Raw genomic sequence first — 17,983 nt, 5'->3', positions numbered from 1 at the left:
CATGGAACCTCACTTTGGTAACCGGGACTTGTGTGTGTGACTTATGGCTATTGAACTCACTGCACACAAATCCCACAGTGGTTTCCTCACTGTTCAGACAGCGGACACACGCGGTAACGTGCGGGAAACGACTGTATAGGACGTAGCCCGGGCCGTGCCCCGTGCCGCCTCCCTTCCGCGCATGCTCAGTAGTACTCGCTTCGAGGCGCGATACCGCCGTTACCTGGGCGGGGTCTGCGGAGGGGCGTGAATGACGTCACCCCTAGCAACAGCCGGGTTCTCCCTTGCGCGTCCTAGAGACGCAGGAATCCGAGAGAAGGAGAAGAGAGAAGTGGAGAAATCTGCTCGGAGGACAGAGGGTGAGAAGCTCTGCAGAGAGACTGACAGAGGGTGAGAGGCTCTGCGGAGAGACTGACAGAGGGTGAGAAGCTCTGCAGAGAGACTGACAGAGAGGGTGAGAAGCTCTGCAGAGAGACTGACAGAGGGTGAGAGGCTCTGCAGAGAGACTGACAGAGAGGGTGAGAGGCTCTGCAGAGAGACTGACAGAGGGTGAGAGGCTCTGCGGGGAGACTGACAGAGGGTGAGAGGCTCTGCAGAGAGACTGACAGAGGGTGAGAGGCTCTGCAGAGAGACTGACAGGGTGAGAGGCTCTGCAGAGAGACTGACAGAGGGTGAGAGGCTCTGCAGAGAGACTGACAGAGAGGGTGAGAGGCTCTGCGGGGAGACTGACAGAGGGTGAGAGGCTCTGCAGACAGACTGACAGAGGGTGAGAGGCTCTGCGGGGAGACTGACAGAGGGTGAGAGGCTCTGCAGAGAGACTGACAGAGGGTGAGAGGCTCTGCAGAGAGACTGACAGAGAGGGTGAGAGTCTCTGCGGGGAGACTGACAGAGGGTGAGAGGCTCTGCAGAGAGACTGACAGAGGGTGAGAGGCTCTGCGGGGAGACTGACAGAGGGTGAGAAGCTCTGCGGGGAGACTGACAGAGAGGGTGAGAGGCTCTGCGGGGAGACTGACAGAGGGTGAGAGGCTCTGCGGGGAGACTGACAGAGGGTGAGAGGCTCTGCAGAGAGACTGACAGAGAGGGTGAGAGGCTCTGCAGAGAGACTGACAGAGGGTGAGAGGCTCTGCGGGGAGACTGACAGAGGGTGAGAGGCTCTGCAGAGAGACTGACAGAGGGTGAGAGGCTCTGCGGGGAGACTGACAGAGAGGGTGAGAGGCTCTGCAGAGAGACTGACAGAGGGTGAGAGGCTCTGCGGGGAGACTGACAGAGGGTGAGAAGCTCTGCAGAGAGACTGACAGAGGGTGAGAGGCTCTGCGGGGAGACTGACAGAGGGTGAGAGGCTCTGCAGAGAGACTGACAGAGGGTGAGAGGCTCTGCAGAGAGACTGACAGAGAGGGTGAGAGGCTCTGCAGAGAGACTGACAGAGGGTGAGAGGCTCTGCGGGGAGACTGACAGAGGGTGAGAGGCTCTGCAGAGAGACTGACAGAGGGTGAGAGGCTCTGCGGGGAGACTGACAGAGAGGGTGAGAGGCTCTGCAGAGAGACTGACAGAGGGTGAGAGGCTCTGCGGGGAGACTGACAGAGGGTGAGAAGCTCTGCAGAGAGACTGACAGAGGGTGAGAGGCTCTGCGGGGAGACTGACAGAGGGTGAGAGGCTCTGCAGAGAGACTGACAGAGGGTGAGAGGCTCTGCAGAGAGACTGACAGAGAGGGTGAGAGTCTCTGCGGGGAGACTGACAGAGGGTGAGAGGCTCTGCAGAGAGACTGACAGAGGGTGAGAGGCTCTGCGGGGAGACTGACAGAGGGTGAGAAGCTCTGCGGGGAGACTGACAGAGAGGGTGAGAGGCTCTGCGGGGAGACTGACAGAGGGTGAGAGGCTCTGCGGGGAGACTGACAGAGGGTGAGAGGCTCTGCAGAGAGACTGACAGAGAGGGTGAGAGGCTCTGCAGAGAGACTGACAGAGGGTGAGAGGCTCTGCGGGGAGACTGACAGAGGGTGAGAGGCTCTGCAGAGAGACTGACAGAGGGTGAGAGGCTCTGCGGGGAGACTGACAGAGAGGGTGAGAGGCTCTGCAGAGAGACTGACAGAGGGTGAGAGGCTCTGCGGGGAGACTGACAGAGGGTGAGAGGCTCTGCAGAGAGACTGACAGAGAGGGTGAGAGGCTCTGCAGAGAGACTGACAGAGGGTGAGAGGCTCTGCGGGGAGACTGACAGAGGGTGAGAGGCTCTGCAGAGAGACTGACAGAGAGGGTGAGAGGCTCTGCAGAGAGACTGACAGAGGGTGAGAGGCTCTGCGGGGAGACTGACAGAGGGTGAGAGGCTCTGCAGAGAGACTGACAGAGGGTGAGAGGCTCTGCAGAGAGACTGACAGAGGGTGAGAGGCTCTGCAGAGAGACTGACAGACGGTGAGAGGCTCTGCGGGGAGACTGACGGAGGGTGAGAAGCTCTGCGGGGAGACTGACGGAGGGTGAGATGCTCTGCGGGGAGACTGACAGAGGGTGAGAGGGTCTGCAGGGAGACTGACGGAGGGTGAGATGCTCTGCGGGGAGACTGACGGGGAGGGTGAGATGCTCTGCGGGGAGACTAACGGAGGGTGAGAAGCTCTGCGGGGAGACTGACGGAGGGTGAGATGCTCTGCGGGGAGACTGACGGGGAGGGTGAGATGCTCTGCGGGGAGACTGACAGAGGGTGAGAGGCTCTGCAGAGAGACTGACAGAGGGTGAGAGGCTCTGCGGGGAGACTGACGGAAGGTGAGAAGCTCTGCGGGGAGACTGACAAAGGGTGAGAAGCTCTGCGGGGAGACTGACAGAGGGTGAGAGGGTCTGCGGGGAGACTGACAGAGGGTGAGAAGCTCTGCGGGGAGACTGACGGAGGGTGAGAAGCTCTGCGGGGAGACTGACAGAGGGTGAGAGGGTCTGCGGGGAGACTGACGGAGGGTGAGAAGCTCTGCGGGGAGACTGACGGAGGGTGAGAGGGTCTGCGGGGAGACTGACAGAGGGTGAGAAGCTCTGCGGGGAGACTGACAGAGGGTGAGAGGGTCTGCGGGGAGACTGACAGAGAGGGTGAGAAGCTCTGCGGGGAGACTGACAGAGGGTGAGAAGCTCTGCGGGGAGACTGACAGAGAGGGTGAGAAGCTCTGCGGGGAGACTGACAGAGAGGGTGAGAGGCTCTGCGGGGAGACTGACAGAGGCTGAGAAGCTCTGCGGGGAGACTGACAGAGGGTGAGAGGCTCTGTGGGGAGACTGACAGAGGGTGAGAGGCTCTGCAGAGAGACTGACAGACGGTGAGAGGCTCTGCGGGGAGACTGACGGAGGGTGAGAAGCTCTGCGGGGAGACTGACGGAGGGTGAGATGCTCTGCGGGGAGACTGACAGAGGGTGAGAGGGTCTGCGGGGAGACTGACGGAGGGTAAGATGCTCTGCGGGGAGACTGACGGGGAGGGTGAGATGCTCTGCGGGGAGACTGACGGAGGGTGAGAAGCTCTGCGGGGAGACTGACGGAGGGTGAGATGCTCTGCGGGGAGACTGACGGGGAGGGTGAGATGCTCTGCGGGGAGACTGACGGAGGGTGAGAAGCTCTGCGGGGAGACTGACGGAGGGTGAGAAGCTCTGCGGGGAGACTGACAGAGGGTGAGAAGCTCTGCGGAGAGACTGACAGAGGGTGAGAGGCTCTGCGGAGAGACTGACAGAGGGTGAGAGGCTCTGCGGGGAGACTGACAAAGGGTGAGAAGCTCTGCGGGGAGACTGACAGAGGGTGAGAGGGTCTGCGGGGAGACTGACAGAGGGTGAGAAGCTCTGCGGGGAGACTGACGGAGGGTGAGAAGCTCTGCGGGGAGACTGACGGAGGGTGAGAGGGTCTGCGGGGAGACTGACGGAGGGTGAGAAGCTCTGCGGGGAGACTGACGGAGGGTGAGAGGGTCTGCGGGGAGACTGACAGAGGGTGAGAAGCTCTGCGGGGAGACTGACAGAGGGTGAGAGGGTCTGCGGGGAGACTGACAGAGAGGGTGAGAAGCTCTGCGGGGAGACTGACAGAGGGTGAGAAGCTCTGCGGGGAGACTGACAGAGAGGGTGAGAAGCTCTGCGGGGAGACTGACAGAGAGGGTGAGAGGCTCTGCGGGGAGACTGACAGAGGGTGAGAAGCTCTGCGGGGAGACTGACAGAGAGGGTGAGAGGCTCTGCGGGGAGACTGACAGAGGGTGAGAAGCTCTGCGGGGAGACTGACAGAGGGTGAGAGGCTCTGCAGAGAGACTGACAGAGGGTGAGAGGCTCTGCAGAGAGACTGACAGAGGGTGAGAGGCTCTGCAGAGAGACTGACAGAGGGTGAGAGGCTCTGCGGGGAGACTGACGGAGGGTGAGAAGCTCTGCGGGGGGGAGACTGACAGGGTGAGAGGGTCTGCGGGGAGACTGACAGAGGGTGAGAAGCTCTGCGGGGAGACTGACGGAGGGTGAGAAGCTCTGCGGGGAGACTGACGGAGGGTGAGATGCTCTGCGGGGAGACTGACGGAGGGTGAGAAGCTCTGCGGGGAGACTGACGGAGGGTGAGAGGCTCTGCGGGGAGACTGACGGAGGGTGAGATGCTCTGCGGGGAGACTGACGGGGAGGGTGAGATGCTCTGCGGGGAGACTGACGGAGGGTGAGAAGCTCTGCGGGGAGACTGACGGAGGGTGAGATGCTCTGCGGGGAGACTGACGGAGGGTGAGAAGCTCTGCGGGGAGACTGACGGAGGGTGAGAAGCTCTGCGGGGAGACTGACGGAGGGTGAGATGCTCTGCGGGGAGACTGACGGAGGGTGAGAAGCTCTGCGGGGAGACTGACGGAGGGTGAGATGCTCTGCGGGGAGACTGACGGAGGGTGAGAAGCTCTGCGGGGAGACTGACGGAGGGTGAGAGGCTCTGCGGGGAGACTGACGGAGGGTGAGATGCTCTGCGGGGAGACTGACGGGGAGGGTGAGATGCTCTGCGGGGAGACTGACGGAGGGTGAGAAGCTCTGCGGGGAGACTGACGGAGGGTGAGAAGCTCTGCGGGGAGACTGACAGAGGGTGAGAAGCTCTGCGGAGAGACTGACAGAGGGTGAGAGGCTCTGCGGGGAGACTGATGGAAGGTGAGAAGCTCTGCGGGGAGACTGACAAAGGGTGAGAAGCTCTGCGGGGAGACGGACGGAAGGTGAGAAGCTCTGCGGGGAGACTGACAGAGAGGGTGAGAGGCTCTGCATAGAGACTGACAGAGGGTGAGAAGCTCTGCGGGGAGACTGACGGAGGGTGAGAGGGTCTGCGGGGAGACTGACAGAGGGTGAGAAGCTCTGCGGGGAGACTGACAGAGGGTGAGAGGGTCTGCGGGGAGACTGACGGAGGGTGAGAAGCTCTGCGGGGAGACTGACGGAGGGTGAGAAGCTCTGCGGGGAGACTGACAGAGGGTGAGAAGCTCTGCGGAGAGACTGACAAAGGGTGAGAAGCTCTGCGGGGAGAGTGACGGAAGGTGAGAAATTCTGCGTGGAGACTGACAGAGAGGGTGAGAGGCTCTGCGGGGAGACTGACGGAGAGGGTGAGAAGCTCTGCGGAGAGACTGACAGAGAGGGTGAGAGGCTCTGCGGGGAGACTGAAGGAGAGGGTGAGAAGCTCTGCGGGGAGACTGAAGGAGAGGGTGAGAAGCTCTGCGGGGAGACTGACGGAGAGGGTGAGAGGCTCTACGGGGAGACTGACGGAGAAGGTGAGATGCTTTGCGGGGAGACTGACGGAGAGCGTGAGAAGCTCTGCGGGGAGACTGACGGAGCGGGTGAGAAGCTCTGCAGGGAGACTGACGGAGGGTGAGAAGCTCTGCTGGGAGACTGACGGAGGGGGAGAAGCTCTGCGGGGAAGCTGACGGAGAGGGTGAGAAGCTCTGCAGAGAGTGGAGGAGAGGGTGAGAAGCTCTGCAGGGAGACTGACGGAGAGGGTGAGAAGCTCTGCAGAGAGTGGACGAGAGGATGAGAAGCTCTGCGGGGAGACTGACGGAGAGGGTGAGAAGCTCTGCGGGGAGACTGACGGAGAGGGTGAGAAGCTCTGTGGGGAGACTGACGGAGAGGGTGAGAAGCTCTGCGGGGAGACTGATGGAGAAGGTGAGATGCTCTGCGGGGAGACTGACAGAGGGTGAGAAGCTCTGCTGGGAGACTGACAGAGAGGGTGAGAAGCTCTGCTGGGAGACTGACGGAGAGGGTGAGAAGCTCTGTGGGGAGACTGACGGAGAAGGTGAGATGCTCTGCGGGGAGACTAATGGAGAGGGTGAGAAGCTCTGCAGGGAGACTGACGGAGAGGGTGAGAAGCTCTGCGGGGAGACTGACGGAGAGGGTGAGAAGCTCTGCGAGGAAACTGATGGGGAGGGTGAGATGCTCTGCGGGGAGACTGAAGGGGAGGGTGAGATGCTCTGCGGGGAGACTGACGGAGAAGGTGAGATGCTCTGCTGGGAGACTGACGGAGAGAGTGAGAAGCTCTGCGGGGAGACTGACGGAGAGGGTGAGAGGCTCTACGGGGAGACTGACGGAGAAGGTGAGATGCTCTGCGGGGAGACTGACGGAGCGGGTGAGAAGCTCTGCGGGGAGACTGACGGAGGGTGAGAAGCTCTGCGGCGAGACTGACGGAGGGTGAGAAGCTCTGTGGGGAAACTGACGGAGAGGGTGAGAAGCTCTGCAGAGAGTGGAGGAGAGGGTGAGAAGCTCTGCAGGGAGACTGACGGAGAGGGTGAGAAGCTCTGCAGAGAGTGGAGGAGAGGGTGAGAAGCTCTGCGGGGAGACTGACGGAGAGGGTGAGAAGCTCTGCGGGGAGACTGACGGAGAGGGTGAGAAGCTCTGTGGGGAGACTGACGGAGAGGGTGAGAAGCTCTGCGGGGAGACTGACGGAGAAGGTGAGATGCTCTGCGGGGAGACTGACAGAAAGGATGAGAAGCTCTGCTGGGAGACTGACAGAGAGGGTGAGAAGCTTTGCGGGGAGACTGACGGAGAGGGTGAGAAGCTCTGCGGGGAGACTGACGGAGGGTGAGAAGCTCTGCGGGGAAACTGACGGAGAGGGTGAGAAGCTCTGCAGAGAGTGGAGGAGAGGGTGAGAAGCTCTGCAGGGAGACTGACGGAGAGGGTGAGAGGCTCTACGGGGAGACTGACGGAGAAGGTGAGATGCTCTGTGGGGAGACTGACGGAGAGAGTGAGAAGCTCTGCGGGGAGACTGACGGAGCGGGTGAGAAGCTCTGCGGGGAGACTGACGGAGGGTGAGAAGCTCTGCGGGGAGACTGACGGAGGGTGAGAAGCTCTGCGGGGAAACTGACGGAGAGGGTGAGAAGCTCTGCAGAGAGTGGAGGAGAGGGTGAGAAGCTCTGCAGGGAGACTGACGGAGAGGGTGAGAAGCTCTGCAGAGAGTGGAGGAGAGGGTGAGAAGCTCTGCGGGGAGACTGACGGAGAGGGTGAGAAGCTCTGCGGGGAGACTGACGGAGAGGGTGAGAAGCTCTGTGGGGAGACTGACGGAGAGGGTGAGAAGCTCTGCGGGGAGACTGACGGAGAAGGTGAGATGCTCTGCGGGGAGACTGACAGAGAGGGTGAGAAGCTCTGCGGGGAGACTGACAGAGAGGGTGAGAAGCTCTGCTGGGAGACTGACAGAGAGGGTGAGAAGCTCTGCGGGGAGACTGACGGAGGGTGAGAAGCTCTGCGGGGAAACTGACGGAGATGGTGAGAAGCTCTGCAGAGAGTGGAGGAGAGGGTGAGAAGCTCTGCAGGGAGACTGACGGAGAGGGTGAGAAACTCTGCAGAGAGTGGAGGAGAGGGTGAGAAGCTCTGCAGGGAGACTGTCGGAGAGGGTGAGAAGCTCTGCGGGGAGACTGACGGAGAGGGTGAGAAGCTCTGCGGGGAGACTGACGGAAAGGGTGAGAAGCTCTGCGAGGAAACTGACGGGGAGGGTGAGATGCTCTGCGGGGAGACTGACGGGGAGGGTGAGATGCTCTGCGGGGAGACTGACGGAGGTGAGATGCTCTGCGGGGAGACTGACGGAGAGGGTGAGAAGCTCTGCGGGGAGACTGACGGAGTGGGTGAGATGCTCTTCTGGGAGACTGACGGAGTGGGTGAGATGCTCTGCTGGGAGACTGACAGAGGGTGAGAGGCTCTGCGGGGAGACTTGCGAAGAGGGTGAGAAGCTCTGCGGGCAGACTGACGGAGGGGGTGAGAGGCTCTGCAAAGAGCGTGGCGGAGAGAGTGAGAGGCTCTGCAGGGAGACTGACGGGGAGGGTGAGATGCTCTGCGGGGAGACTGACGGAGAGGGTGAGATGCTCTGCTGGGAGACTGACGGAGTGGGTGAGAGGCTCTGCAGGGAGACTGACGGGGAAGGTGAGAACTGTTAATAGTGTAGCCGATCAGGGTGATTCATGGGCTTTACGCGTCACCGACACATCTCCTGTCCTCCTGACGCTTCAGATCCCATGTCTGTATATTATCTATACTCCCTCCCTGGCAAGGACCCCAGAACCTGAGTAACACAGTCCATCAATTTGAAGATGTCCATAGGACAGAAGTGCAGGTTATTAGCTCAGCAACAGTCCATAGGACAGGGGCACAGTCCGTCACGTGCAGTATTCGTGCTGTCCATATTGGTCCTGCTCAGTCCATAACTGGACTATCTGGCAGGGAAAAGTGCAACAAAAACAAAACAGTTCTTCCATCCTTGGCCTATTCGAGGCATCACAGTCCTTCTAGCAAACAGGAGGCTTAGTGAGCCAAGTACCACGCAGTCCTCTCCTTTTTCTTGCAGAGTGCCTGATAATTGGACCATAAGCCCGCTGGTTTACTCTACTCCCGGCATGGGGGTGCAACAGGCACCGCAGTTTTAGCTCTTCCAGCTTCTGGCTCACTTGTAGTTTTACTCAGTGTTCTTTTTCCAGTCCTCCTTCCTCCTCTTCTGTTGGGGGGCATAGATTCGATCTCTCTCCCCCTTTTGGGTCCCTTACTCTCAAGGGCTGGCCCGCGAGTTGTCCAGGCTTGGTGGTCGAGGAGCTTCCAGATACACATACATTGACCAGTCCTGTTCGCCTACTGGACCGCAGCAGACCCTCGAGACACAGATGATGTCTCCTGGCTTGTCTTCTGCAAAGATGACGTCCCCACCGTCATGGTCTGCAGTGCCAACAGTGTAACCCGGAAAGAAGGTCTACTTCCTGTGCAGCCTGAGCAACAACCTCCTCAGCGGATTTTCAGGACCTCTCTTGATCGTTGGAAGCGAGGGACGCAATGTGACTTTGGTATCTAACCCCTCCGCGATAGCTAGTGTAGTCTCTAGGAATTCAAAATTTTCATCCGCCATTGTGTTCTGGACGTTCTTCTTCAAACACTGGTGATGTTGTTTTCTTTCCGGCTCCCTGCAGACTAATGGCGCTGTTCTTCTTTTCACGGCGTTATTCCTGGTGTGGCTCCACTCTTTCTTGGACTGGGCCTTTTTTGGGGCACAATACTGTTTTTCTGGCATCTTCTCTTGTTTTCGCTCTTCACCACCTGGCGAAGGCCCTTTTCTTCCATCTCACCTTCTTTGGGCGGCACCTTCCACAACAGGCTGGCCATTCCTTCCATGACACTCTCTCCTTGAGGCGAAACCTATAAAGGACTGGACGATTCTTCACACCCTTTTGTGTCCTCTACGCCCACGATAGAAAGTTCTTCTTTCTGCGTTGCGTCATCAACTGCCATCTTAGAGTCCATTCTTGGTGCCTTCTTGAAACACACTTGATTCGTCATTTTCCATGTTTGTCAAGTCTTCCCTGCTTCTCTTTGTTCTTTTCTTTGCGAGACTCGATCCTGCCGACTTTGCCTAGTGTAAAGTAGTCTGGGGTGGCAGCCGTGAGCGAGGTACTTGTCTTCCACACCCCGGCACGTTACATGACAATGGTGGTCCTGGCTGTGTATGTGTGCTCTTGTTATTACCTGGGCAATATGCCTCTACGGACTACATGGAGCCATTATATTGGTAAGGCCAGGACTAGATGTTAAGGGACAAATTGAGGGAGGCTAAAGTCCAACATTAAGCTTGTTTTTACTCAACATGAACTTGGTAAGAACTATGTACGTCAGATAATAGGCATGTTTCTTCACAAAGGTTTCTCCTGCTCTAAGCAGACATGGGCACTTCTCGGTTACATTCAATAACACGTCTTCTCTCTCGCTTTTCACACTCTTGCATCTCATGACAATCCAGCAAATGATTATGGGAGACGTTGCCTTTCCGTGAGAGGGCCGCGTGGAGGTCCTGTTAGGCCCCACTATTTTTGCAGGCCTCCACACATTATGGCCACAACACAATTTAAAACATCATCCACTCAGCATACCCCAGCGAGTCCAGCGGCAGGTAGATGAATGTGATGTCGTCAACGTTTTAGACTCATGTCCTGTGCATGTCGCGGAGCGATGACGTCATCGAGTCGCTCCGCTCTGGACCTGCCGTTGTGTAGGCCGCCGGACTGAATTGTCCTACAGCGTACAGAACGGAGAGCGGCAGTGCAGGGAGATCGTGTTGATACAGTTAAAAGTAGCATAGCCCTGGGTGGGCCCCTCTGAGCGCACCCTCTGTTCCCCTCAGTAGCTACTCTACTGGATGGATTATCTGATGTCCTGTGACCTTCCCTCTTCACCACACACAACACACTATAACAGGTCAGTCTGCCAACTGTCACACCTGTCTCTGCTGAACACTCTGCTGCTCTAACTGACTCACTCTCAGGAAGTCTTCTACTGTCTTACTACATAGTCCCTCCCATTCTGTGCTAGTCCCAACTATTAACTCTATCTATACCCAACTATGTGAATGCAAACTCTCAAACAGCAAAAATCACATTTAAACACTGCAATGCATTATATCACAACAAATATCTCTTCAAGGAGGCGTGGGCAGCCCTTCCACCTCCTTACATTTCCCCTTTCTGTAATGATGACCGTCCTTAGCCATCCAAATCTATAAAACACCAAAGGAAACCATAACACAATATATAACCACGAATCTCTTCAAGGAGGTGTGGGCAGCAACTCCACCTCCTTACATTCCCCCCTTCTTTAACAATGGACGTCCCAATCTGTAAAGCACCAAAGGAAACCACAACAATATATATAACTATGTATCTATGTATCTCTTCAAAGAGGTGTGGAAAGCAACTCCGCCTCCTTACATTCCCCCCTTCTTTAACGATGGCTGTCCTCGACCATCCAAACCTGTAAAACACCAAAGAAAACCACACCGCAACAAAAATATATAAACAAATATCTCTTCCAGGAGGTGTGGGCAGCACCTTTACCTCCATCTATCTATCTATCTATCTATCTATCTATCTATCTATCTATCTATCTATCTATCTACAGTATCTATCTATCTATCTATCTATCTATCTATCTATCTATCTATCTATCTATCTATCTATCTATCCCATATCTATCTATTATCTATCTATCTATCTCTATTATCTATCTATCTATCTATCTATCTCTATTTATCTATCTATCTATCTATCTATCTATCTATCTGTCACGATATGGTATGAAATATCATATAAGTAGTTTCTCTTGCTAGCAAGCTGTGGGCTAAAAAGCCCCCCTTCCCTTTCACTCAGCCAAGAGCTGCCTTGCCAATGTACATGGGGGAAGAGCGTTTTATTGCCTAAAGGAATGTTTACGACCAGGTAGAATCTTCCTCCAGCAAGAACTGGATTCTAAATCTCTAGAACACATGGAAGTTCTTTGTTCTGTTATTGTAAGATATTAGGCAAACTAGTTAAGATAGGAGAATAATAAATACATATTTGGAATCTCCCTCGGCGGCTTTATCAGTCACCCGAAACGTGAGTTTCTAACTCTATCTGGTAAAGAAGTAGGGATTTCTCTGTAAATATGTATCCCAGATAGGACATATTTGATCTCCCTAGAATGCTAGCGATAATACGAGATGAATGCTGGGTGTGGTATGATTATTACATGTCCTGTAGCGAAGTTATGGGCATCAGATATATTTAATGCACACTTAGTCAGATGGAAAAGGTAGGAGGGTCTGGGATAGCCAGCCTTTTTGGTGATGTCACCAAGCTAAGCTATAACTGTTTTGGCCAGACCCCAGCAGTCAGTCTGTTGCTGGAAGAACATGGGAGTCTGATCTGAAGAGGTGTACCTCATGCATTGGGATTTTTGGGAGCTCCGCCCACCAGCATGGTGTTTGCCTGAACTGATATGAACTAATAATATGTGAGTGTTATCTTTTCTTCATTTAATCCTTTTATTTTCATAATTACCTTGTACATATTTGCAATTGTCTCATTTGTAACATCTTTGTAAAATATTTTTTATAAAGCACTGCCTACATTTTGTGGGGTATATTATTTCATGCCAGTTCTTTCTCCCTGCTCTAAAAACGTACCCTAAGTCTCTTGAAGGGAAATTACGCGACTGTTGTGGGTTAGGTTCGGACCCGTTTAATCGGAGCTGGTGGCAGCGACCGCGTGCAGGCTTTTGGGTGTTGTTCAGCGACTGCGGCTTGATAATTATTGTTCCTGCCTGAGTGGGAGTAGTTATCGCATCGCTGCAGCGTGCCCAATAGCCAGTACATAGCAGGCAGCCTGTCTGGCGACTAATTACCCTAGGTGCAGTACCTAATCTGACCTGACGGTAAGGGGGGCGCCAGAGAGCTGCAAGGTTTAAGTGGAACTGTAAGCGGGATACATAAATCCCTGCAGTTCATGGTATATTGATGAGCAGTGGGATACCTAAAATAAGCCCCTGCTGTAAACTAAGAGGTCCATAGACTCGTGTGTGTTTTTTCATCACATTGTGGCAGTGGAGGGATAACTAGGATAAGCCCCCTGCACATGTGATAGCCGTCTGCTGGTCTATAGTCACCCCAATCTGTGACGTATTGGTGGCAGTGGTCAGGAATCCCTGTGGATTTCCATGACAAACTGCTGGCCACGGCTAAGGGATCGTGACAATTGGTGACAGTCACGGTGTGAATCGTGACACTATCTATCTCTATTATCTATCTATCTATCTATCTATCTATCTATCTATCTATCTATCTATCTATCTATCTATCTATTATCTAGCTATTTCTATTATCTATCATCTATCTATCGATCTATCTATCTCTATTATCTATCTATCTATCTATCTATCTACTATCTATCTATCTATCTATCTATCTATCTATTATCTATCTTTTTATGTCATATATTCTTGTGTGTTTTTTGTCCTTTAGGTCTAAAAAATGTTGGATTTTCTGCAGGACTCTGGGAGAATCGGCTTTCAGACGCTCCTGAAACTCACAGAGGACGGTAAGGACAAATAAACAGACAAAAAAAAAAATAAAACTGCACAGAAGCCGCTCCGTAAAGTGGGAAATGGCAGAAATAACAACTCTGACGCGTTCTCTGCCTGCAGATCTGTTAGTGCCATAAAGAAATAAAAATAAAGAAATATAAAAAAAAAAAACATTTGGTATCACCATGTCCGTAAACGTCAGATGTATGGAAATATCATGCTGTCAGTGAAAACTACAAGTTGTCCTGTGAATTACAAGGACATTTTATGTTAAAAAGGCACATAAAAAAAGTATCTTTCAATGTGCGCCAAGTTGACCTAACATCATGATGAATACGGTGCAAAAACAGAAAGAGAAGAAAAATAACTTAAGAGATAATAAATAAAAACGCAATTGATGAATTGGAGCCTGGGGGTCTCTGTCTTGTGATCTGTTATTCATTTTACATAGACCCCAGGAGTATTGCTGCATCTTCTGATGAGTAGCGACGCTCTTCTGTAGGAAAATGTTACACTAAATGTTTCGCCGGGTCCATTGTTTCGCAGATGGCCGTATTGTGTTACCAGGTAATAAATTTGCTGCTCGTATTTAAAGCACTGAATGGGGAGAAATGTAATAACTGCTAATTAAGTCCGCAGCGTCTCTCGTGATGATGATCCCTGCTCTCCTTCTCTGGTACGGTTCCGTAGTATCACCTAGTCCTTACAACTTCTTCAGGGGTTATCAGCTTCTTCAGGGGTTTTCTGTATTTTCAACAAAAATGATGTGACCTTTATCATTTTTACCATCATGAACACTGTGAAAAGAAAAAAAGAGTCCTCCGCACAGCTGTTAATCTGATTAAGCTCTGTTGTGGCAAACAAACCCCTTGCTTGTAGGAACAGCCGACAAAAATACCTTTTAATATAATAACGGGGTGCAACTTCCAAAAAACACCTTGTAGTCCATGCAAGGATAGAAAAAAGTGCACTTACCCGTGTTCAATGGTCACAACTTTATTTGGACATGTTACAAAAATTGCAGGGAGGGATGTGAAACAACGTGGACAACGGCCGTTTCGTGCCTCAGCACTTCAACGGGTCCTTTGAAGTGCTGAGGCATGAAACGGCCGTTGTCCACGTTGTTTCACATCCCTCCCTGCAATTTTTGTAACATGTCCAAATAAAGTTGTGACCATTGAACACGGGTAAGTGCACTTTTTTCTATCTTTGCATGGTTTAACATTTTTACACCAACTTTTTGCAAATAAAAAAAAATAAAAAAATTCAATGTTTGATCAATTTGTATCAAATTAAAAGATACTTTATTTTCCATTTACACTTTTTTGTACCTTTTTAAGAGTAAAATGATGCACAGTTCTTTTAATAAAGTTACAAAAATATTGGACAGATTTTGTACTCCTTTAGATGAAAACAAAGAACTCGAGTCATCATTTGCAAGGTTTTTTTAGATCACTTTTTTTTTTTGCATTAATTAATTTTTATCTTTTTTATTTACTGTTTTTTTTTGCATTATGTATGTTTGTGAGGCACGTGAATTTCGTGCAAAATCAATAATACTGTTTTGTTTTTGTTTTTTTGGCCCTGATCCTTTTTGGGAAATCTTCATGCAAATGGTCAAACGTTCCACTAAATAAAAAAATCGCATTTAATGAATTAGCTGAAGATGTCTGGAAAACAACACAATGGCGAACATAAAAACAAACAAATAAAAAAAGGGAACACGTATATAAAATAGCCAAAAGCTCAAATTGAAAGGAGAATGAGATGCAAAAATAGTTAAAAAAAAAAAGTGAAAAATGCAATAATGAATCGTTTTGGAAACATTTAGAAAAATCTCAATTGGCAAAATAGCAGAAAACATTTGGATAGCGAAAACCTCGCTTATACTGTAAAGGCATAAAAATGACGAGAACTGAAAAATACAAGTGTAGAAATGGCGCAAAAGTCATAATGGATTCAGCACAAAAATAAAAATGCTGAAAATCAAGTCCCCTGAGCTCTCGGGAGTTTATCACTGTGTGTTTCTTGCAGATGTTTGTGCCATTTGGGCTTCCGTCTCGGACTTCGTGGAGCATCAGATGTCTCTGCAGAAGGTGATGTGACTCCATAGCGCCATCATTGTTAGTATACGGCATTGCCGCCATGTTACAGGAGTCCAGGATCTCCACACGACCTCCCGATAACTCCACATTTCTTTGGGTTGTTCTGTTCTTACGTTTAGACAACTCAGGAAACGTGTGGGGTCCATAAAGCCCTGGTAATAGATGTAATGTTAGCAGGACACAGTGTGCTCCATATCTGTGCGCGGTTCTTATACCTATCTGTGTGTTTAGGGGGTCCAGATTCCAGGACTGGGGACATTTACTCTCTCCAGACAGAAGCTGGATGTCGGCAACAACAAGTTCATCATCGTACAACGGCCGGTGTTCCTGCTGTCAGAAAAACTCATCCAACTCCATGGGTTAAAGTTCAACAAGGTATTCACAACGGGTGAGTATCATCCATCCAGGAATTACCGTACCATTACATACATTACATTACTGATCTGTATACTCCAGAGCTGCACTCACTATTCTGCTGGTGCAGTCACTGTGTACATACATTACATTACTGATCCTGAGTTACATCCTGTATTATACCCCAGAGCTGCGCTCACTATTCTGCTGGTGCAGTCACTGTGTACATACATTACATTACTGATCCTGAGTTACATCCTGTATTATACCCCAGAGCTGCACTCACTATTCTGCTGGTGCCGTCACTGTGTTCATACATTACATTACTGATCCTGAGTTACATCATGTGTTATACTCCAGAACTGCACCAGCAGAATAGTGAGTGCAGCTCTGGGGTATAATACAGGATGTAACTCAGGATCAGTAATGTATGTACACAGTGACTGCACCAGCAGAATAATGAGTGCAGCTCTGGGGTATAATACCGGATGTAGCTCAGGATCAGTAATGTAATGTATGTACACAGTGACTGCACCAGCAGAATAGTGAGTGCAGCTCTGGAGAATAATACAGGATGTAACTCAGGATCAGTAATGTAATGTATGTACACAGTGACTGCACCAGCAGAATAGTGAGTGCAGCTCTGGGGTATAATACAGGATGTAACTCAGGATCAGTAATATAATGTATGTACACAGTGACTGCACCAGCAGAATAGTGAGTGCAGCTCTGGGGTATAATACAGGATGTAACTCAGGAATAGCTATGTGTCCTGGTTTGTGTTTGCTGGGGATCAGTAGAGCACAGTATGGGATTCATTATTCACTGGCGGGATGTTATTAGACCCCGGCCGCTGAGCAGCCTCTGATGATTTATGTCCGGACATATTGTACATACCTTCCTGTAACGGCTTGGTAACTTTTAGACATGTTGGCCCCCAGCGGACAAGGTTAGCAATAACCTTTTTGATATTCCACAAGTACATACTTAAAGGGATGTATCCAGCTTGGACACTGATAGTGTAGATATGTGCAGTCCTGGATGTGGTGGTCTGTCACTAGCGGTCGGGGGACACGTGTCTGTCCTGTTATATATAAGACATATGTAAAACTTACCAAAACTGTATCCCCTTCCTCTGATTCCAGGTGACATCCCGATCGTCCCTCTGAATTTCATCGCCCTGTCATTCTCCTGTCCCTACAACAGAGACACCATCGAGGCGTGCATCAGGGAGACCCTCGGCGCCTTCTCGCGATCTGTCGCTACTAAACAGCACGTAGAATTCACCTTTAAAGGCATCGGAGCTCTGCTGATCCGGGACCTGAAGGTCAAGATGAAGTTTTATAAGGAGTTTGTGAATAGTATGGACGGAACCGGAACCTTAGTAAGATCCCTCTGTAATGTAAGTCAGCGGACGGATCGTCCCACCATAACACCATACGCCATGTTGGATTGCTAGGCTCATTATCTGGCCACTCATGTTACATCGGACCCCCATTCTTCTGCTATGATCCCCTTTAAGGCTCAGTCGGTACAACCATCATACAGTCAGTTTAGATGGTAAGTTTCTTCCACTCCTCCTTAAAGGAAAACAAAACTTAAAAATTAAGCACAAAAATAAACAGCAAAGCAGAGGGGAGAGGCTCCTGCTGCAGGCTGTCCTCCCAGATCCACACACAGGACAGTGAGGAGGAGGATGGGGGAATATGCCTGATTACCAAGATACACAAAGGAGATTTCTTATTTGTTAGTTTTAATTTTAATATGAGACAGTACTAGATAAAAAGATAGGGGAGGATTGAAAGGGTCTTCACGGATTAGAAAGTCATGGCTGCCGCCCCTGACTACTGATTTAATGGAGCAAAGTTGCAAGATTAGAGATAACCAATAGACATGTGTGGTGATATTTCTGAAAGAAAGAAAATGTATTTTGCTAGTCCTCTAAACTGCAGTACCTGACACCACCTATGCACAAGAGTGGCGCTATTTCTGGAAAAAAAAATTGATCTAATTTTGGACAACCCCCAAACATGAAAATTTTTCAGATATCAGTCAGGTATTGTATTAACTTCTTCGTATGAGAATCCATAAATGTTGTAATATTCTTCTTTATCAGAGGCCGGGGACAGCGGATTCTGTCATGTCCTCCATAGAAGACCCCCTGCTGCGCCCTCGATCGTGCAGCGCCCTTCTATTCCCTAGGTAAGTCATAAAGGCCGGAGGAGAGACCATCTATGATCTG

General features: G+C 51.5%; 1 protein-coding gene across 5 annotated transcripts in view; it reads left to right on the top strand.

The window, feature by feature from the left end:
* The window catches only part of CCDC81 (coiled-coil domain containing 81), an 82,344-nt gene that overhangs the window by 20,458 nt on the left and 43,903 nt on the right, over positions 1-17,983 (top strand). For 2 of the 5 annotated variants that reach the window (XR_013224107.1, XM_077298577.1), the window contains exons 1-6: positions 223-359; positions 13,221-13,296; positions 15,317-15,378; positions 15,619-15,775; positions 16,887-17,143; positions 17,858-17,943. Coding sequence is in view for 4 of the 5 variants with exons in the window: in XM_077298577.1 (XP_077154692.1) it covers positions 13,230-13,296; positions 15,317-15,378; positions 15,619-15,775; positions 16,887-17,143; positions 17,858-17,943 (629 nt within the window). In the remaining variant the exon portion in view is untranslated. Of the gene's footprint in view, positions 1-222; positions 391-12,082; positions 12,215-13,220; positions 13,297-15,316; positions 15,379-15,618; positions 15,776-16,886; positions 17,144-17,857; positions 17,944-17,983 lie in introns of those variants that run through there. The other 3 variants (XM_077298579.1, XM_077298578.1, XM_077298580.1) reach the window with 3 other exon arrangements.

The sequence above is a fragment of the Ranitomeya variabilis genome, chromosome 3, assembly GCF_051348905.1.
Source record: "Ranitomeya variabilis isolate aRanVar5 chromosome 3, aRanVar5.hap1, whole genome shotgun sequence".
Taxonomy (NCBI): Eukaryota; Metazoa; Chordata; class Amphibia; order Anura; family Dendrobatidae; genus Ranitomeya; species Ranitomeya variabilis.
The sequence above is the reverse complement of the archived record's forward strand: the minus strand, read 5'-3'. Positions and strand labels throughout refer to the sequence as shown.